Genomic DNA, 23,142 nt, shown 5'->3' with positions numbered 1-23,142 from the left:
ATGCTGATGGAATAAATCAATAAAGTTTGTTAAATGACATCGACTCCTTACAACAAGAATATAATTATTCTTTATGGATATCCCCTATAACGGTTGGGAGTTCGACGTGCTAACCCCACGTCACCCCGTTACTGGTTAAAGATCTCCACACCTCTAGGTAGGATTGTGGGAGGGACTGGCAGTCGGGAGATAGACCAACCTCACATGTCTTTCCAGTGACTTATTGCAAGGGTTTGTTATTGTACTTGACTCAACAAAATAAGCTTACTGTGTGAGGCAGATTCATACGAACCAAAAATACCCAAAATAATAACAACAATAATAATAATTTACTTCAAAATTACAAAAATGTATTTACTTGTTCTTGTTTAAATATTCGATTTTTCGAAAAGTTTGTTAATTAGTTGAGTTGGTGATTTTAAGTCCACTTTATGCACAGTAAGGCTAATTGGGACTGGACCTACAGTTTAAAGTAAGATCCAGACCACTGTGTACCTCCACTCATGTATCGAACCTGGGACAGTGGCGGCTGGCCAAGTGCAACAAGTGCAGATGTTTTCACCTAATTTTCAAATTAATATTGACATTTTTCATTTGCTTGTTAAATTAAACTATTTCCCAGCAGAACGCACACGATAATACTCAAATAACACGCCGCTCGGCGCTACGCACGTATTGAGTTCGTCCCAACCCAAGAGCAAACACCGCTAGGTGGCGGAAAACTTAGCCGGTTGTCATGGCAACGGTGACGTCACCTAGCGTTGGCCTTGAACGGGTGTCGCCTTCTAGATGAAGCAGTTCTCTCGTCGGAGAAAACATCGCATCCAGTGCTTGTGGCAAAATCTTCGCGTTCTCGCGAGATCTTGTTCCGCGTGTGTGTTTCGCGTTTCCTATCGTGTGTTGTGTTCATGTGTTGAGCTGTGGTTTCTACAATGAACCCAGTAAATGACTTAGTGTGTAATTTGTTGCAAACACCATTTTCCAGATGGACGGATGAAGACAAAAAAGACGTTTTAAATTGGGGGGGGGGGGGCACTGGCACTTACTATTTGTTTTCATTGCCTATAAATATACTTCTTCACCTGTTATTTTAGGCACGAGCCGGGACCCCTCGATTACAAGGCAACAACGCTATCGAGAGGCATCGTTTGTTAAGGAGGATTCTCAAAATCGGTCTTCACGACTCGAGAAATCGTACAGTTTGTGAAGATAATTACTTTTAACACGTTGCGTGTTTTAGACTGTTTCAATAGTAGAATAGATATTTGGTGTAACTGTTTGCATATATGTCGTTTACCGCTGCACAAGCGGTCGTTCTTCAATCTACTCAAGCTCAAACCATTGTTTGGACGCAACGGCAACAGTCAACGCCCAACCCTGCTTGTTGTGGACCTGCGACTGCTAGGAGTGGAAAGACAACTCCCTCAAAATTCCGAGAAACAACGAAGTTCTGGGTTCCTACACTGACATCCACTATAGCTAGAACCAGGAAAACGAGAAAGAAATGTGGTTTTGGGTTCGTGCCACTCAAATTAAGAACAGTGTTTCTAACTGAAAGAAAAAAATACTGAAAAACTATTTTGCAATATTTTTCATGAAAGTAAAATTTTCAGCAAATGTAGAACAGTTTGCCGGGGCCACGTGAACGTTCCGGGCGGCCAGTGCCACCCCCCCCCCCAACGACGTCCCTGATGAGGTACAAGAAGGTAGGGCTGCTACAACAGCACTACCATCCCCTCCAGATGAGGTGAGCATGAATCATGTGTGTACTAGGGCTCACACTTCACATGATTCCTTAGCTTACTCAGAAATATATATTAGTATATTTCTGAGCAAGCTCAATTGGTATACTTCCACTGTTGCATGAAAAGTCTTGCTCACTAACCCTACATTGTGAGTAGCAGAGAAAAGATATACAGTTTTTGTTTTTGTAAATGTTGTGGTGTTTGTCGTTTGAATCCAACTGAATTGTAGATCCACTTTGGGTTAGGATGTATGTGTTGTTAAACTTGTGTGATTAATTTTGTCAGTGTTGCTGTTGCTACTGTTTGTTATTCTGAGTCTTTGTTGTTGTCATACTGTTGATGTTGTTATTTAGGAGTAGACATACTGAAGTATCATGTATAGAGCGACCACAAGGAAAGGAACCTTTGGCCAAAAATCTCCATTCACCTTCCCCTCCATCGGTTCATCTCTGGACGTAAGGAACTCTGGCTCCACTCTGCCCATCCCCTTGTGCGGGTATATGATACACAGGAGTCGTGGGTTTTTGCAGCCTCTTTTGCCTGTGGTCCCACTACAAAATGCTCCTCCAGTGTGTAAGTTTGGTTAATTTTCTAAATTATGTCTTCGTCAGGACATTGGCTATTTGTCACCATCTTGCATACAGTCCTCTTAAAAACAAAACAATGGAGTTACATAAAAGTCAGCATTGTTTTGAAATTTCAAGGAAAGAAAGATGAATTTGGCCCATTTTTTGCCAGTTATGGGTAACCTATTTCATTTGCAGTTTCAGTTGTGAGTTTAGAGTTTCGTAATGTCATATTTGGTAAAGGTAACAATTTTACATGGTATATCAACCAAATGACAAGTGATTGTCATTGCTTCTAGTTACTGACTTGGACAATGGTTCTGAATGTTTATTGATTTTTTTTCAAAAGTTTTTTAGGAGTATTAGGAAGTACTTTAGAATACTGGAATCAATTGTGGAAGTAAGTTTCAAGCTTGGACAAACTAATTAGCACAGTAGCACAATTTAAGGGGAGTTGTATACATGTCAAATGATTTCTTGTTCAACCCTACTTGTGTAACATGCTGTTAATATTATTGACATAAATTTGTTGTATTCTAGCTGAAAATGTTATAAAGAAACTGTACAAAAGAAGACATTCATATTTTTAAGATAAGAGACATGATAGCTGAACCTCTTCTATACTGCACAGGCTGCTTATGATGATAAGAGCACATACTAATAAATAAATTATACATATATATCATCAGTAGATATATATATATATATATATATATATATATATATATATGTGCTCATTTTAACTTCTACTTGCTAGAGCAATGTTCTAATATAAGACATTTTAGTAATATTACACACACCTTATATTTAGGGACATGAACTTTTATTTTTCCCTAAATTTCGATGTTATATTTTACTGCAATTCGGTCTTATTTTTTGTGGTTTATGGAAAAATTTGGTGTTATTAATTTTAAAATCAGTGTTATTGTTACATGCGTTTTTACTGTTCCTTCTATGCATAAGATTTTCTCATTGCTTTAGTTGTGGAAAATTTAGGCAAATTTTAGTTTTAATGATAAAAAACAATATTTTTAAGGCTTTCCTTTGTAAGAAATGATCTTTGAACACCATCATATTTCCAACTTTTCACTCTCTCAGAATCAAATTTTCAAAAATTTTCTTAACCTTTGAATAACAAGGCTGTGTCATATGTGACACCTACCTTCTTGTTTTGCATGGATGAGGATTCTCACCTGTGGTATACCTTCCTAGCCAGTATGTAAATAGACATGGAGCTATTCATCTGTATCCCCACCTAACTAGTCTGCTCGTAGTTGCATATTATTTGAGGGTGTGTGCACATAGGTGTCTTGTTGTTTGTGTTCCAACAGTTATTGCATCCACGACTATGAATTCGGGATTTATTACTGAGGAAGAGGTAAGAAATGAACTGATAAGGCAAGAGCAAGCAAGCGGTGATGATAGGGGTAGTTCAGGTGACTCAGTTAGTGAAAGAGATGACTGTCTTTTATCAAATGAACCCTACAAGGAGGACATTGCTGGTTATGGGCAGGTACCAACTTTTGATGACTCGGATGTCAATTATGGAAGTGACATGGAAGTTGGAGATGATATAAATTTCACTTTGGGTAGAGATTTGGAAACTGTCTGAGCACACAGACCATCGAGTAGCAGAAAATCTAGAACTCGAAGCAGAAGCAAGAATCTAGTGACCCACCTGCCTGGGCCGAAAGGAAGAATCAGGGAGCTTAGAAAAGATGATGATATATTTTCTTTGTACATCCCTGACTATATTATTGACGTATTTTCTTTGGACTTTTTGGCATGAGATATTCAAGCTAAAGGTATTCAAAACTATATTTGTAAAACTGGAAGTGGTTATGGGTCTAAAAGTCAGAAATAGGGTAGGTGTCGTCCATGACACCTACTTGTTAAATTTGTCCTATCACACAGCCTTGTTATTCAAAGGTTAAATTAATATTTCAGTTTACGATATCATTGATGGTTTTCAACATATTGTAGTAAATGTTCCCAACAATATTCACTCCTTCACTTCCATCAAAACACACTTCTAAATAGAGAGATAGGAGGTTTTCAGTTCACTCCAATGGAATGATTGCTTTAAGAAAGGCAGTGGCATGCCAGGATTTTCGAAAAAGGGGCCCGTTGATGCATGATAATCTCTTTTGAAGTGACACCAGCTAGACTAGAAATGACAGAACTTAACCTACCCAAATACATTTTAAACACTTTATTTTGTTTTCCTCAACTTCTCGGTGTTATTGTTAAAACTAAATGTTAACCTCCCTACTTACAGTTTAATATTCATAATGATATTTGATATCCTTTACAAATTAATATTCTTTTAGCACTTTAGTGAAACTGCAAAGTATAATGACCCAGATGTCATTCTGAATAATGAACATGATGATGACGTGGTACAAGATGGTAGGGTTGCTACAACAGCACTACCATCCCCTCCAGATGAGGTGAGAGCATGAATCATATGAGTACTAGGGCTCAATGGCGCAGGAATGTTTTTCATGGGAGGGGGGGGGGGGTACAAAATTCAGCCTTCCATATATATTTATATATACACACCACACATTACTTCACAGTTACCTATACCTAGGTATAATGTGAAGGCATGGAAAATATTCCATTTTAGAAGAGCACACATGAACTTCCTGTTTTTTAATGCAAAATTTGCATAAATATTTTTTGTTTTTCTTAGAATTTTTGGTTATTTTAGAAACCAATTTTAAGACCAGATAACAATTCTGGAACATATAAAGCTCTGGACCTTGTTCTGGCCTCATTTTGAATTTAACTGAACAGAAAATCAGGAGTTTGAAATATGAAAATTGCAAACCAAGATACATCTATTCATTTCAATGCAGGGTGAGATTAAAGATGATGAGTAGGATTTCCCCCTCCTCTATCTTGGGCTATCCCAACCAGGAATAATCATCTCCCACCCACTCCACATAGAAACCATATTTATATAGTTCCACTCCAATTCAGTTTATTTTAATTTTAAACTCCCATAGCTACATATAAAAATATTTTTAAACAATTTATGTCAGATGTGCATCACATCCAATGCCTTTTAGAAGCCTTTATTTTCTCAGGAATCTAGAGGGCGTTGTATTAAAAAAAAATACTGAGTTGAAATGATTCCCAATCAACTTGTAAGATGTGTAACTTTGGAATATCATTTGACAAAGCATTTATTTGTAATATTATTAGCTGTACCTTATGATGCCCTTCAAGCACTGAAAGTCATATCATTCAGTATATATACAAAAGCGAAATCTTTCATATCTCGGAGCAAGCAAAGATAACCATACATTGGAAAGTTCTTTTTCTTTTCAATCTTCGGTGGACAACATGAAGAGCCAGCTAAGGTTACTTCAGATACATGCGTGTGTTTTGGGGTCACATGTCAATTAAAGTGAACTTTAATGTAAGCAAAAGCATGTGCACGTCACAGTTAAAGATTTTCGCAAGTACAAAGAAAATCCAAAACACATTCCCACCTTGCGGAATGGTTAGCATAGCGTGTTATGATGCCAGAGGTCCCAGATTCGATCACAGTGCCCTTGACAAGCCAACTGGCAAATCATAGAACCTGCAGTGAGTTCTCGTGAGTTCAAATGACTAATGTGATTTTCTTAGTTTGATTTAATAGTTAGCTGAAAATGATGTTGTGTTTGTGTTCCATATCAAAATTAGATGTTAAGCAATTAATGTCCAATTCTAAGTATACTTATTACATAAGTAAAAAAAAACAACCACAAATCACACCCTGTTTTGTTAATTTCATTTCAAGATTTGTATCTTATACATAGATGCGACCACGTCTTTAGAAAAGTGTACCCTCCTCCCCTTACGTAAAAGAGCATTTGTTTGGAGCCTGATTTTCTCAGAGTAAACTTTACCTGATTCCATCGTCCAACATACATTTTCAACAATTGTCATCTTTTAAAGAGGTTTCCAAGAACATAGGTCAATGAACTAACTAGTAGCAAGCACAATGTAGTAGAATAAATTTACAATGATTTGCATTTCTGTGGTAAAGAAGATAATTCTTATACGTTCTAAACAATATATTTTTTTTATGGAGCGAATTGAAAATAGGTTATTTTAACAGTAGTACCTTGTGCCTGTCATATTATCTAAGGGGGTACAGGGGGGTACACTCTGATTTACACACTTCACATGATTTCTTAGCTTACTCAGAAATATATATTAGTATATTTCTGAGCAAGCTCAATTGGTATACTTCCACTGTTGCATTAAAAGTCTTCCTCAGTAACAGAAAAGGGATTTACAGTTTTTGTTTTTGTAAATGTTGTGGTGTTCGTCGTTTGAATCCAACTGAATTGTAGATCCACTTTCGGTTAGGATATATGTGTTGTCAAACTTGAGTGATTAGTTTTGTCAGTGTTGCTGTTGCTACTGTTTGTTGTTTGTATTGAGTCTTTGTTGTTGTCATTACTGTTCATGTTGTTATTTAGTATTTAGGAGTAGACAAGTATCATGTATAGAGCGACCACAAGGAAAAGAACCTTTGGTCAAAATTCTTCATCCACCTTTCCCTCCATTGGTTCATCTTGGGACATAAGGAACTCTGGCTCCACTCTGCCCGTCCTCCTGTGCACAGGAGTCGTGGGACTTTGCAGGCTCTTTTGCCTGTGGTCCCACCACAGAATGCTCCTCCAGTGGTTAATTTTCTAAATTATGTCTTCGTGAGGACATTGGCTATTTGTCACCATCTCATAATACAGTCTTCTTAAAGTCAAAACAATGGAGTTACATAAAAGCCAGTTTTTTTTGTTTTTGTTTTTGAAAATTTAGGAGAAAAAACGACTTTGGCCCTTTTTTTGCCAGTTATGGCTAACCTATTTCATTTGCAGTTTCAGTTGTGAGTTTAAAGGTTCGTAATATCATATTTGGTAACCAGGTAACAATTTTACATGGTAAAGTAACCGAGAGACTGGTATTGGTAATTTATTCTAGTTACTGGACATGGACAATGGTTTTGAATGTTTGATGATTTTTTTTTGCAAGTTTTATATGAGTACTAGATGATTACCTGGCATTGCCTGGGAATTTATATATCCCAATCTTCTAATAGAAAGGAAAATAATGAATTCTAACTATAGTGTAAAATGAACTTGAAGTTGAACGGCATTGGAAGTGTTACTATTCATCTTAGCGACACCGAAAACTATGGATTCCACACTAATATCGGTCTTTTTTGCAACACAAACTCGTATCAGCCTGAATGTTAGATATTCCAAGAAACACTATCGTTGTGCGGGATTGCATAGAGTCACGGATGTCTGTTTGTGCAGAATTTAATATCTCTCGTTTTCGATTATTTTTACATGGCACCCCTTCCCACCCCATCCCTAGGGGTGCCAGTGGTGTCTTATCCCCGCAGTATTTCTTTGGAGATTGCAAGTGATACGTGTACCAAGTTTGGTACAAAATTGCTCCAGGCATTCATGAGTTATGCCGGAACAAACATACATACACACACACACATACCCCCCTCCCCCCACACACATCCATTTATATTTATATATATGTAATAGTTAGTACTTTAGAGTACTGGAATCAATTGTGGAAGCAAGTTTCCAGCTTGGACAAACTAACGAGCACAGTTAAAAGCTTCACCAAGTATTATTTACTGGAGAAATTATGGTTTGAAAAATAGCTTACATAAGCATCTGCGCTTTGTTCCAAACAGCTGCACTTGGTGTTCAGTTGTCTCAGATATCGAGTATTAACAGATTTTCATGATTTCAGGGAGGAGGAGGGGGGTATAAAGGCAGCTGGAGCATGCTGATATGATTATAATCATCTCCTCAAATATCTACATTGTGAATATTTGACTACTTTCCTTCCCCATGTAACTTCACAGTTTGTTTCAATGTTTCGTAGTAATGTGAATTAGAGAACATGTCACTTACGAAAATAACGACTTTGTTTTTTAAAATAAGGAACATATTGGGAAGTGGATGTAGGGTCCCACCAACATGTTCTCGATCTCTGCCATTTTTTGATGTGATGTGATGTGATCATCATTCATGGCCTGGCCACCTTTATCTCCCAAGGTTGCTGCTAGCTACACACTTGAGGCTGCGTGAATGCCAGAGCCACTATGCTGGGACAAAGCAGGAGAAATTATGACTTAGACCATGCAAATCCATTCCTCTTTAACTTCTGATTGCCTACAGCGTAATTATTAATTTTACCTTTGCCTGTAATATTTAATTGGTTAACTTTAAATACTCCTTTGGCGTCTCAGTTTTGTACCCTGGTAATCGAACCTGTGTCTCCTGCACAGCTGCCAGAATCACTGTCGACTGGACTACTATCATTACCCACTTTGTTGTACCTCCAGCCATTTCATTCCTTCAAATGTGTCTCAAAATAATTGGACTTTACTTGAATCATTTATTATTTTTTCCTTATCCTACCCTTTCTGTCTGTCAGTCTTGACTCTCCCTTGGTCCCCTTTCTATCTGAAGTTTTTCTCTTGCAACGCTACTCAGTGTGTGTTCATTTCTCTCTCTTTTTTGATACAAAACCAGTGATTGACAACACAGGCCAAGAAAAGCTTATGGCTATTTCCCCATTCCTGCTCTTTGGACTTTAACAATACAGTATGAAAATACAGTTTTCTGCAGTAATCAAAAATATATATATATTATTTTTAATGACATAAAGCTGCCTCTTAAAGAATTGTTTTTAGCTGGTTTTTAGGACATGCAATTAGATTCAGTGAATCTCTCTACACAATCGATGGGAAAGTACTATAATGTTCCACTTTTCTGTATTGAACAGTGCTTTGAGATTGATTTTAATGTTTAAAGCATCGAACAGTGAGTGAAATAATGCAAAAGTCGTATAAAATCTGTAAATCAATGTGAAGAAAATACTTTCGGAATACATTCTAATTCCTGTGGCCCTGTCAGTACATTTCCATGCTCCAAAATACTTTTGATATTGCATTAAGAACACCAAATCTTGATGATAAAATAGAAATTACTTTTCTTTATTATGCTAGTGGTGATTTGTATACAGGACCCACCTCTTGTGTTTGCTGCATAACTTTCTTCTGCATATGCCGATAAGTATTCTGATAGATTTTATCAGAAGATATATATAAATATTCATTGCAACCTTCACTTACAAGAGCAATGTTTAAATATAATAACCCATGGTGCAACAGCCCATGAGGGCGTGGGCCTACCTACTGACTACTAGCATCACTCCCACCTGCCGAGGTGGGAGATGAACCAACCAGTCACAGGGTGACATGTGGTTAGTAGGTTTTCTTGACCTCGTTACACTCCTCATTCGTAACTCCCCGATTTCCTCACGTTGGTAGGTGGCCACCGTTCCCATACGAAGGCCAAAGTCTCAGGAGAGAAGTTATGTCGTCGTCCCCCATCCACTGGGAGACTAGAACTGCACACAGACCGGAGCCCAGCGGAACCCAAAACATGATGTCTTGGACCACACGGACACACTGCGGGACAATGTTTAAATATACTTATGTTTAGGGCCTGTGACTTTATGTCCTATAAAACTGTAAAATATGTATGTAATTATGTCTCATAAATTGGAAAATATGTCATGAAAAATGACAAATATGTCAAATATTCCCAGTAAAGCCAAAAATATGCACAACAGTACTCTCGAATTTCTCCCATACCCGATAGAGTAGAGTAGGGGCTGTAATGTACCGAATGTTATTTTTACTTTTGACTGATTTTTGTGAAAAGCGAAAAAGGCAAAGAAATGACAACGAACCTTCTTTACTTCCCGTGCAACAATGAGGGAGAACATTTTTCCTCAATAATGTTTGCATGGCTATCAATTGTCGGCGGGATAAAAAAAGTGGGGGTATTTTTGTTCTGTACTAAGAAAAGACGGCACCTTTCTTCCTCCGTAATTTCCATATCCTGCCATCGACAATATGAACTATCCGTTGTGCTAAAGCTACGAAGAAAGAAACATGAAATAACCGATTATGTGCGAGAGAATTACGAAATTATACAGAAATATGTCTTATTACAACAGAATTAAAGAAATATGTTGTAAGACCACGAAATTGGTGAAATATGTCAAAATATGCTGTGTCAAGTTTGTCTATTTTGGTTGATTTTCATCAAATATGTAAAGATCTCACCCCAATAATAGATCCGAAGCCAATTGAAAAAAATGTGATAACATAAAGTAACATACTCCCGGGCCCTACTTATGTTCGTACTTATATTCATGCAGGCAGTATATATTTTAATACTTATAATGAAGTTTGAATACCCTTTATAAATTAATATTCTTCTAGCATTATAATAAAACTACGAACCTTTGCGACCCTGATGACATTCCAAAGGATGAGTCGTCTGTTGAAATAACTTCAACAGAATCAGTGGACACAGAAGTACCTACAATTTCAACAGTACAAGATGATGCAGGTGCAACAACAACAACAAGAATGTGCCCTCAAGATGAGGTGAGCATGAATTTGTATGAGAGCTCACACTTAATAAAACTATATACACTTAGCTTACTGAGGAGTGTTGTATTTTTGTACATTTCAAAGCAAGCCTGGATAGATGCCATGTTTCTGATTGCATAATGAATTTTACATGTTTAATTGCCAGTGCCGTATTCTGAAAATTTGACCTTGTTTACTGCAACAATTCTTATTTATTGTATTAAATATAATACAGTTCGTTAAAAAAGTCACTAAACACATATTACAGTGCTCGAAAAATATTCTTCAGAGCTAGGCGCCAACTCTGAAAATCAGGCGCGAGGATAGCACCTACTAGCAATTGTGCATACTATAAGAAGTTGAACATCACCGTATTCAAAATATCGCTAAATCATGTGAGAAAGCGAAAAATGTGGTGTTGGAGGACAAGGAGTAAGAAATTGTTTCTGATTCTATGGAATGTACACAACGTTGATAAAAGAATAATTTGCTAACTTAGCTGTACTGCAATTTGAACTTAGAGTCTTCAAAATTTTGTACATGCAAACTTAAAAAACTGCAATATTACAGCAAAAGATCACAGTCGCCAGGCTGAAAATTTTAGTCGCATGGCGAACTGGCGACCGGGTTTTTTCGAGCCATGCACATATATAAGCATAATTATATGTTGAGGGATTGTATTCCATGCGCTGCTAGTAATGTTTTCTGCAAAGGTTGGCAATCTTGCATTGTGAGCAGTTTGCTTCCGCGAGCCAGTCAGGCTGGTGCTTTGAGTCTAGAAGGTGTGTGTTGTTCTTTGTTGTTCATTATGTGTTTGTCGCCTGACAGATGTATTGTCACTTTTCGGACACACTGTGTAAATACAACAACAATGCAGGCACGCAAGGAAAACAAAAACATGAACCCAACAACTTCAAATTTTGCGACAATTTCTACATACATGAAAAAAGTTGTTTACTGGCGGTATATGAGATAAGATGGGAGAAGACGCCACTGCTAACTTGAGTGTGAGGAATGCATCTAGAATACTGTAAATCATTGTGAAAGTAAGTTTGAAGTTCAGGGAAACTAATTCATGCATTTTGGAGGTGCAGGAATTTTACCGTGAAAATTAGGTTATGCGCATGTCTGCACTCATAAGTTTGCCACTGTCTGAACCAGTTTTCAACATGGAAAATGGTGAATACAGGGGTAGGAGATAGAAGAATGTGTAGAAATACTAAAACAGTCAAACAAAACACTGTAAGTGCATGGGAGCATAATTATAATGCTAAGAACATCAAATCTTAACCTGGCTAACAGTGTCTTGTGTTTGAATCCTGGCCTGGGCATTCTTTGTGAATGCCCCTTCATCATATTATCACTCATCCTTATCGTCGCGATTAGCCACAAGTGGCAGAAAAGTGATAACCTAATTCAATCACTGATAGTGCAGTGGGTAGCGCCGTTGCCTTGTAATAAAGTGGTTCCGGGTTCGATACCTGGTGGAGGCACATAGTTGTTCGGATCCCACTTTTAGCTGAAGGTTGAGCCTTACTGTGCATAAAGTGGACTTAAAATGCCAACCAACCAAATTCAATCATTCAATTAATGTTAACCTGCCTAACCTACTTATGTAAACATCATAGGCGTAGCTAGAACTTTATATTTGGGTGTGCACAAAGAAAAAAAATGAGGTCTTGTACCTTTTTAATAGCATATTTTGCAACACAATCACTTGGCTCTTTAACTGCACTGATGTTTGTAAAGGAATATAATTTCACTAAATGATAGTGTTGAAAATTTCTGAATATATGTAGTAGAAAAAATCAAATTGCATAGAAATTACACACACACAAAATGTTCATAAATATTACAAACAAATACATCAAAATACACGTCATCTATAACGAGAGACGTCTGTCGAAAGGTACATTGTTCTTAAACTCATCAATAACTTCATTTACATCAATAGACGAAGCTTTTCCTGTTCCACAAACAGCAAGAGCAGGGCTTCCAATCTATCCTGCTTCTGAGTTGCTCTTAATTTAGTTTTAACTTGGGAAAGCTTGGAAAAAGCTCTCTCTCACATGCAGCTTGTGACAGGTATAGAAGAAAGGTGCTGCAATACAGAGTAGAATCCAGTAAATATCTTCTTTCTCCAATGACATCAAAAAATCAAAAATCTATAAACACCCGTTTCATCAGCGATAATGCACACGTTTGTACCAAATAATGACATTTTCAACTTCTTACAAACTGCCGCTTATTTTCTCTCTCATTGAAATATCTGTCTTTCTCTTTGATAAAGCAGCCCATTAGGGTGTGCCTAGGCACACCCCACACTCCCCGTAGCTATGCCTATGGTAAACATATAGAAATGGGATGAAAAAAATCATTTTGCATAACAAGAACCGCAAGTTATAAGAAAACCTGTTCAGTATGTGCTTATAGAGATCAATCAAATTTGATTCATGTCAAAAATGTGTGTGTCATGGCATTATCGGAATTGCACAATCAGAACTTGGGTCTAGATAGATATATTTGGATTGAATATTGTAAACTTTCATGTGGCATGAAAAGTCACATTTGTTCACTAACCCTGCATCACGAGTTGCAGAAAAAAACCTAATATGCTTGTTTTTATTGATGTTCTTGGTTTGAATCAAACTGCAAACTAGTTCCACTACAGATTAGAGTATATGTCCTAAACTTGCATGATTATCTTTGTGGATGTTACTGCTGTTACCGTTTGTTATGGTTACTTTTGCATGTACTGATATTACTTTGATTTGTTAATTGGTTAACTTTAAAAATGCCTTTGGCGTCTCAATTTTGTACCCTGGTAATCGAACCTGTGTCTCCTGCACAGCTGCCAGACTCACTGTCGACTGGACTACTATGATTACCCACTTCGTTGTAGCTCCAGCCATTTCATTCTTTCAAATGTGTTTCAAAATAATTGGACTTTACTTGAATCATTTATTATTTTTTTTCCTTACCCCCCACACTTTCCATCTGTCAGTCTGACTCTCCCTTGGTTCCCTTTCTATCTGAAGTTCTTCTCTTGCATCGCTACTCATTTCTCTCTCTCTCTTTTGATGCAAAACAAGTGATTGACAACACAGGCCAAGAAAAGCTTATGGCTATTTCCCCATTCCTGCTCTTTGGACTTCAACAATACAGTATGAAAATACAGTTTTCTGCAGTAATAAAAATTAAATAGGCCGCGGTGGCTCAGTCGGTAACGCATCTGACTACCATGCTGAAGGTCCCGGGTTTGATCCCCGGCCGGTTCAAATCCGGGAACTTTTCTAACGATGGAAGCGGCCACGGTGCCCACCCAGCATCGAATAACATGGGTACCTGGGAGAAACCCTGGGGGGTAAAGACAGTCAGGGGCGTGATGCTGATCACATCACCCCCACTCACGACCGGATCAAGAAAGTATGGGGCGTTACCCCCACACCCCCTATACGCCTTCATGGCGTGGTGCTAAGCACAGGGGAGCACTTTACCGTTACCTTTTATATATTATTTTTAATGACATAGAGCTGCTTCTTACAGAATTGTTTTTAGCTGATTTGTAGGTCATGCAATTAGATTCAGTGGATCTCTCTACACAATCGATGGGAAATTACTATAATATTCCACTTTTCTGTATTGAACAGTGCTTTGAGATTGATTTTAATGTTTAAAGCATCGAACAGTGAGTGAAATAATGCAAAAGTCGTATAAAATCTGTAAATCAATGTGAAGAAAATACTTTCGGAATATATTCTAATTCCTGTGGCCCTGTCAATACATTTCCATGCTCCAAAATACTTCTGATATTGCATTAAGAACACCAAATCTTGATGATAAACTAGAAATTACTTTTTTATTATGCTAGTGGTGATTTGTATACAGGACCCACCTTTTGTGTTTGCTGCATAACTTTCTTCTGCATATGCCGATAAATATTCTGATAGATTTTGTCAGAAGATTTATGTAGATACTCATTGCAACCTTCACTTACAAGAGCAATGTTTAAATATAATAACCCATGGTGCAACAGCCCATGAGGGCGAGGGCCTACCTACCGACTGCTAGCCTCACTCCCGCCTGCCGAGGTGGGAGATGAACCAACCAGTCACAGGGTGACATGTGGTTAGTAGGTTTTCTTGACCTCCTTACACTCCTCATTCGTAGCCCTCTAATTTCCTCACGTTGGTAGGTGGCCACCGTTCCCATACGAAGAGAGAAGTTATGTCATCGTCCTCCATCCCCTGGGAGACTAGAACCTGCACGCATACCGGAGCCCAGCAGAACCCAAAACATGATGTCTTGGACCACACGGGCACACTGCGGGACAATGTTTAAATATACTTATGTTTAGGGCCCGAAGTAATTATGTCTCATAAATTGGAAAATATGTCATGAAAAATGACAAATATGTCAAATATTCCCAGTAAAGCCAAAAATATGCACAACAGTACTCTCGAATTTCTCCCATACCCGATAGAGTAGAGTAGGGGCTGTAATGTACCGAATGTTATTTTTACTTTTGACTGATTTTTGTGAAAAGCGAAAAAGGCAAAGAAATGACAACGAACCTTCTTTACTTCCCGTGCAACAATGAGGGAGAACATTTTTCCTCAATAATGTTTGCATGGCTATCAATTGTCGGCGGGATAAAAAAAGTGGGGGTATTTTTGTTCTGTACTAAGAAAAGACGGCACCTTTCTTCCTCCGTAATTTCCATATCCTGCCATCGACAATATGAACTATCCGTTGTGCTAAAGCTACGAAGAAAGAAACATGAAATAACCGATTATGTGCGAGAGAATTACGAAATTATACAGAAATATGTCTTATTACAACAGAATTAAAGAAATATGTTGTAAGACCACGAAATTGGTGAAATATGTCAAAATATGCTGTGTCAAGTTTGTCTATTTTGGTTGATTTTCATCAAATATGTAAAGATCTCACCCCAATAATAGATCCGAAGCCAATTGAAAAAAATGTGATAACATAAAGTAACATACTCCCGGGCCCTACTTATGTTCGTACTTATATTCATGCAGGCAGTATATATTTTAATACTTATAATGAAGTTTGAATACCCTTTATAAATTAATATTCTTCTAGCATTATAATAAAACTACGAACCTTTGCGACCCTGATGACATTCCAAAGGATGAGTCGTCTGTTGAAATAACTTCAACAGAATCAGTGGACACAGAAGTACCTGCAATTTCAACAGTACAAGATGATGCAGGTGCAACAACAACAACAAGAATGTGCCCTCAAGATGAGGTGAGCATGAATTTGTATGAGAGCTCACACTTAATAAAACTATATACACTTAGCTTACTGAGGAGTGTTGTATTTTTGTACATTTCAAAGCAAGCCTGGATAGATGCCATGTTTCTGATTGCATAATGAATTTTACATGTTTAATTGCCAGTGCCGTATTCTGAAAATTTGACCTTGTTTACTGCAACAATTCTTATTTATTGTATTAAATATAATACAGTTCGTTAAAAAAGTCACTAAACACATATTACAGTGCTCGAAAAATATTCTTCAGAGCTAGGCGCCAACTCTGAAAATCAGGCGCGAGGATAGCACCTACTAGCAATTGTGCATACTATAAGAAGTTGAACATCACCGTATTCAAAACATCGCTAAATCATGTGAGAAAGCGAAAAATGTGGTGTTGGAGGACAAGGAGTAAGAAATTGTTTCTGATTGTATGGAATGTACACAACGTTGATAAAAGAATAATTTGCTAACTTAGCTGTACTGCAATTTGAACTTAGAGTCTTCAAAATTTTGTACATGCAAACTTAAAAAACTGCAATATTACAGCAAAAGATCACAGTCGCCAGGCTGAAAATTTTAGTCGCATGGCGAACTGGCGACCGGGATTTTTCGAGCCATGCACATATATAAGCATAATTATATGTTGAGGGATTGTATTCCATGTGCTGCTAGTAATGTTTTCTGCAAAGGTTGGCAATCTTGCATTGTGTGCAGTTTGCTTCCGCGAGCCAGTCAGGCTGGTGCTTTGAGTCTAGAAGGTGTGTGTTGTTCTTTGTTGTTCATTATGTGTTTGTCGCCTGACAGATGTATTGTCTCTTTTGGGACGCACTGTGTAAATACAACAACAATGCAGGCACGCAAGGAAAACAAAAACATGAACCCAACAACTTCAAATTTTGTGACAATTTCTACATACATGAAAAAAGTTGTTTACTGGCGGTATATGAGATAAGATGGGAGAAGACGCCACTGCTAACTGGAGTGTGAGGAATGCATCTAGAATACTGTAAATCATTGTGAAAGTAAGTTTGAAGTTCAGGGAAACTAATTCATGCATTTTGGAGGTGCAGGAATTTTGCCGTGAAAATTAGGTTATGCGCATGTCTGCACTCATAAGTTTGCCACTGTCTGAACCAGTTTTCAACATGGAAAATGGTGAATACAGGGGTAGGAGATAGAAGAATGTGTAGAAATACTGAAACAGTCAAAGAATACACTGTAAGTGCATGGAGCATAATTATAATGCTAAGAGCATCAAATCTTAACCTGCCTAACAGTGTCTTGTGTTTGAATCCTGGCCTGGGCATTCTTTGTGAATGCCCCTTCATCATATTATCATTCATCCTTATCGTCGCGATTAGCCGCAAGTGCCAGAAAAGTGATAACCTAATTCAATCACTGATGGTGCAGTGGGTAGCGTCGTCGCCTTGTAATCAAGGTATCCTGGGTTCAATACCCAGTGGGGGCACATAGTTGTTCGGATCCCACTTTTAGCTGAAGGTTCAGTCCTGATTAGCCTTACTGTGCATAAAGTGGACTTAAAATGCCAACCAACCAAATTCAATCATTCAATTAATGTTAACCTGCCTAACCTACGTATGTAAACATATAGAAACGGGATGAGAAAAATCATTTTGCATAACAAGAACAGCAAGTTATAAGAAAACCTGTTCAGTATGTGCTTATAGAGATCAATCAAATTTGATTCATGTCAAAAATGTGTGTGTCATGGCATTATCGGAATTACACAATCAGAACTTGGGTCTAGATAGATATATTTGGATTTAATATTGTAAACGTTCATGTGGCATGAAAAGTTTCACATTTGTTCACTAACCCTGCATCATGAGTTGCAGAAAACAACCTAATATGCTTGTTTTTGTTGATGTTTTTGGTTTGAATCAAACTGCAAACTAGTTCCACTACAGATTAGAGTATATGTCCTAAACTTGCATGATTATCTTTGTGGATGTTGCTGCTGTTACTGTTCGTTGTGGTTACCTTTGCGTGTACTGATATTTGATTTGATTTGTTATTTAGCATCAATTTTCTGCCACTTTTGGCTAATTGCAACAATAGTTGCTGTTATTACTTTTAATGTTGGTATTTAGAAGTTTACACGGTGAAGTACGTAGCACATATCTTGCTACTTCAGTTGGTGTGATTGATTTTTAAAATTATTACCACATCAGCACATTTGCACTCATACGTATAATACAGCAACAAGTCCCCATAAACAAAAGTAATGGACAAGGCTCTTAATATAAAATAAAGCATGTTTCATGCATTCATTAAAAGTAACACAGATATCAGTTTCTTATGAAGAGCTAAGACCAGAACAACTATCTGATTAAAATCTGCATGTGGACGATAAAAACTGGTTAAAAGAGGGAGGGACACTCAACACACATGAAAATAAAACACTGCCATGTAGAGGATAATCCTGGCTATGGGTTTAGGTTACACAGACTCATTATCTCTCTTCCTTTTTTCTTCTTTCTTGACCCTATCAAGGAAATAGTAGTTGATTTTGGTCATTGTACTATGGTGGTGTGAGTATTGATTCACTAAAGTTCCTGATCATCTGTTTTAAATTATTTGCGTGTACTTAACACAAGTTAAGTCTTCATGATTACAGTTTCCAGTTTTGCAATAGTGACATTTCTATCGTGTTACGTTAACATTGCCGGTCATACCCGGAAACCTATCCCAGCTATTACTCACTATAAAAGGCGGTTATCAACCTGCCTCAGGAGGAGAAGTCAAAGAGAACACCAAGGATCGAGAACGGGGCGCGAGAGCGCAACAGTGCCGGACACGGAGAATCGACTACAGGACCGCCCAGAAGCCGTGGGCCCAAGCCGGGGGCTGTCTAGAGGCAAGACACCTCAGATCAGCCAGTGGGACCAGCTTCCAGCCAACCATTCTAGTGTCCAGGCGATCCCGAGATAAGTACCTGCCCCTTTATGGTGCTAATCCTTTCGCCCCTAACTTCCCCCTTTTATTATTCTATTGGAGTGCTATAGGTTACTAAATAAATCTTAGTCAATTAGCTATTCACTTTGTGTTACGTTAATTACCTGCTCTATCTCTGACTTGTCGCCCGTTGCTCAACGAACGGATCCTACCCTCAATTACAGAGGGTGAAATCCGGTATGACTAAGGTTTAAACATCCCCAATTGTGTCTCCAGGGACCAGCCCTGGGACAGAACCTTAGCTCGTAATGTGGTGGAGGAACCGGGCATGGCTGCGTTGACTGCTGCTGGCGAGAAGAAACTCTAAGAGACAATATTAGTTTGGTGATGAGCGACCGGGAGGGGGAAGGGTGTCTTTTTTTTCAGTGCTATAATAGCATATTTGATGCGAGGGAGGAGAGAGAAACATGAAGGGGGGGTTGGAGGTGTGGGAGGAACCAAGTTGGGGATGAAGATATCTAGACAAAGTTAAAGCAAACCACACAAAGACTCGCAAGAGTACCCTTTAGAATAAAGTAATTTTTCAGAAATTGGATGTTTGGAAACGAGATATTTTCGAAATCATTTTTGCAGAGACAATTCAAAAGTCCAGTGACACATTAACTGCATGGTGTTGCATCCCTGTCAATGTCCAAAGTCTCCTTGCAATATTGTTGATGTCAGTCATCAGCAAAAATCATAATCCTTCACTAGAAGTTGGTCATTCCTTCTGAATGTGTTTGTTCACAATTAATTATTGCTTTTCCTCTAGCACTACAATGAAACTACAAGACTCTGTGATCCAGACATCCTTCCCAGAGATGATATCGTTTATGATGATTCAGATTCATCAGATTCAGCTGAGACGGTAACAGGGGCATGTCCTCCAGATGAGGTAGGAATGAACATCATTATCCTAGATAGTGTATTAATAACTTACTAATAGTAAATTATTTTTCTATTTAACAAAATATTCCAAATACAGCATTAGCTATTTTATATTTCGGAAAGTACTAACAAAAGAAAGAAACAACATAAATTAAAATTAAGGCAAAGGTACTCCTGTGTGTGTGCACACATGCCATGAAGGCATATGGGATGATGTGGAGGCATAGAGCTCCACATAATATTCATCTCGGCCATAGATGGGATGATGTGATCAGCAACATGCCCGGCCAACTTTACCTCCCAGGTATTCATCATACGAGGCTGGGTCACGTAGAAACAGCGAAATGACTGGAAATAATCCTTGTTCGGATCAGCTGCCCCGAGATTCGAACGCAGGTCTTCTGCGTGGTAACCAGATGCTCTACCAACTTGGCTACAATAGCTACACAGTAGCTCTAAAATGTGCTTGATTTTGAACAGGGAATGCTGTATGAGGGTTAATATTGGCTTCTGACAAGTGTAAAGTTGAGTGCTTCGGGTGGTGAAAGGTGGCACTCAAGAGTGAATTTCCTGGAGAAGGCGATCACCTCTGATGTTCCCATTGGTTATTTATGCAGTGATATATGATTTGTCAGTTTGTGTCTCTCGTGAGTGGCATGGATATTTAACATTTTCCGAAAGATGGTCTTAAGCAGGTGTTTTGTGTGTGGAATTTGGTGACAGACAACACCCAAGTCAGATAAAAATATATAAATGACTTACGTGAGTGAGTAGAAATGGTTCAAAACGACGTTTCGGAAGTCTGTACTTCCTTCATGAGGTAAATAAAATAAAAAACAAACTCTTGGTGCCAAACATGGTACCGTGCTGTCAAATCATAAGTTGAGGATTCAGGTTGAGGATATAAAAGATAAAGAACTTACTGTGACAGCATAAAAACACTGATGAAAACCTTCACTGGTTAAAACAGTTAAAACAAAAACCACACAACTAAAACAAATAAAAATCAACGACCTATTATAGCCCCCCTAGTGACTCCCGTCAGTGTTGGGTAGAACACATGGACTGGGAGCGCTCCTGTGCTGCGTTGAAGGGGAAAATTTCCCCTCTGCGATCGTTTACATCACCATTCCAAGGTGAACTCCCTCTCTTCTTCGACAGCCCTCACAACCTCGGGAGTGACATGAAAACCCATTTTTGTGTCGGTATTTACCAGTGGCGTCTCATCCCTTGGGGCTTCTGGGGCTTAGCCCCTAAAGAATAACGGACGTATTCTCGTAATTATCAATCACCATAACGCATAACTATCACACAGTCTTTTAAAAGGCGATTTTTACCCACGTAAATGCATCGTCTGTTGCAATGGACACGACAGCGCTCCTAGCGGCATTGATGTCAATTATCATTTTCCGGGGCACGTCGCAAAGGAAGGCGTGGCCTACACCCACCTACGCTATAGTGAAGGTCACATGCTAGCAGAGAGAGGAGGGGAGAGTGCATTGGATTTGAGTGCTGATTCGGAGCTAATTCCGTTGCGTCACGTTCGATCTCGCGTGTTGTTCTGTAGTGTTTTGGTGGCTTTCATTCGCTATGTTTGAGTGAGTTTGGCAGGGTTGATGTTCGAACACAAATTGATGAAGGACATAGGCTGTCAATTACAAGACACAATGAATTTGTCCGAAAAAATAGGCATATATTAAATAGAATTATCGATTGCTTAAAATTCTGTGGTCGACATGAACTTGCTCTACGTGGACATAATGAAAGAGAACAATCTTTTAAAAAAAGGCATCTTCCCAGATTTATTATCCCTTCATAGAAGAGGGAAAACTAAAGAGGGAACTTCGTGTTCTTTATTGTAGTGAAGAGTTGAAAACATGAACTCTATCAGTAGATTGCATTCATTTTTTATTTAAAATTATTTAGAGGGTACCTTTTCAGAAACAGTAAAAATGACAAACATAGTTTTAATAACTCCAGTGGCAACAGCTGAATCTGAACGATGTTTCAGCACATTGAAGCGTATTAAAACCTGCTTAAGAAATGCAATGGGACAAGACAGACCAAATGCCTTGGCACTTGCTTACAATAGAGATAGAATACATTTCAAACATAGAGGGCTTCAATGAAAAAGTAATAACAAAATTTGCTGCGCAGAAGAACAGGAGTCAACGTTCGTAGAAAGGTATGTTTCACAACAATACCTGTTTCTTTTGTAATCATGTGAATTGTCATTATATTTTAAATTCTTTAAAAAATAAGCCCTGGCCAAATTTGAGGCCACGAGACGCCACTGGTATTTACCACTTTATCCCACTTTTTAAGAAAAGCGATTCACCCTTCCTCCAGATTACCATAATCTCTGTTAAGCTTATTCCTTTTTCCGGTGTACATAATGCCCGAGTAGAAGTTTAGATGTAATCTACCAGAACAGAGAGCAGTATTCAATTTTATGTGAAATGGAAGATTTGTTAAAAGATTTGTTGGCGACAGGTGATTTATTTCAGTAAAACGATGGAGTAGACTGTGGAGATGTGCTTAGAAAAGGGGAGTTTCTAATCCAATTATTATTATTATTATTTATTATTAAAGTAGGGTTACAATTAAGCTTCCAATTTTCTTTACATTGATTCTATAACTAATATGGTCCTCCTATACAGCAACTATTTCAACACTATTATTTTCTATGAAATATTGTGTATATAATTTGTTTTTCTTTAAGGAGGCCATTATAGTATATTTTGGAATATAAAGTTTCAAGTTCCATATTTCACCCCATTTTATTAGGGAATCTAAATTATTTTGCAGAAATGCCATGCCATTGAAATTTGAGCTGTGGGGATGCAGTTGGTAGGGCATGTGCTGGATTCAATTCCCAGGGTGTTATCTCAGGTGGCAATTTTTACACAAAGCCGCTCAAGGCTCATGTAATCTCTTACCGATGGGTACATGGAGGCAGCCATGGGAGTAAAGGTGGCTGTAAAGTGGTGATGATCACATCATCTGCACTATGACCGAGATTGAGAATGGGTGTGGCCCTATTTCAACATCTATGTACCTTCATTTCATGGTGCAGTTCTTTTTCTGAAATTTTCAGCATGTTATAAAATTTGCATGAAAATGACTGGATTTTGTCTTTGTGATTTGGCCTACACAGGAGATGTACTATATAGAAATCTAGGCTAAAAATTGCATGGCAGTGCATGGTATTTCCCAG

The 23,142-nt window shown here is 38.1% G+C and overlaps 1 protein-coding gene across 3 annotated transcripts in view; it reads left to right on the top strand.

The window, feature by feature from the left end:
- Positions 1-23,142, top strand: part of LOC145980294 (uncharacterized) — a 224,749-nt gene that overhangs the window by 35,938 nt on the left and 165,669 nt on the right. For 2 of the 3 annotated variants that reach the window (XM_083113312.1, XM_083113313.1), the window contains exons 3-5: positions 10,641-10,808; positions 15,906-16,073; positions 19,810-19,932. In XM_083113312.1, coding sequence (XP_082969438.1) covers positions 10,641-10,808; positions 15,906-16,073; positions 19,810-19,932 — 459 coding nt within the window. The remainder of the gene's footprint in view (positions 1-10,640; positions 10,809-15,905; positions 16,074-19,809; positions 19,933-23,142) is intronic. The other variant, XM_083113314.1, reaches the window with a different exon arrangement.

This window comes from Lepisma saccharinum, chromosome 27 (assembly GCF_977018435.1).
Source record: "Lepisma saccharinum chromosome 27, izLepSacc3.1, whole genome shotgun sequence".
NCBI lineage: Eukaryota > Metazoa > Arthropoda > Insecta > Zygentoma > Lepismatidae > Lepisma > Lepisma saccharinum.
This window is presented reverse-complemented; position numbering and strand designations above follow the sequence as displayed.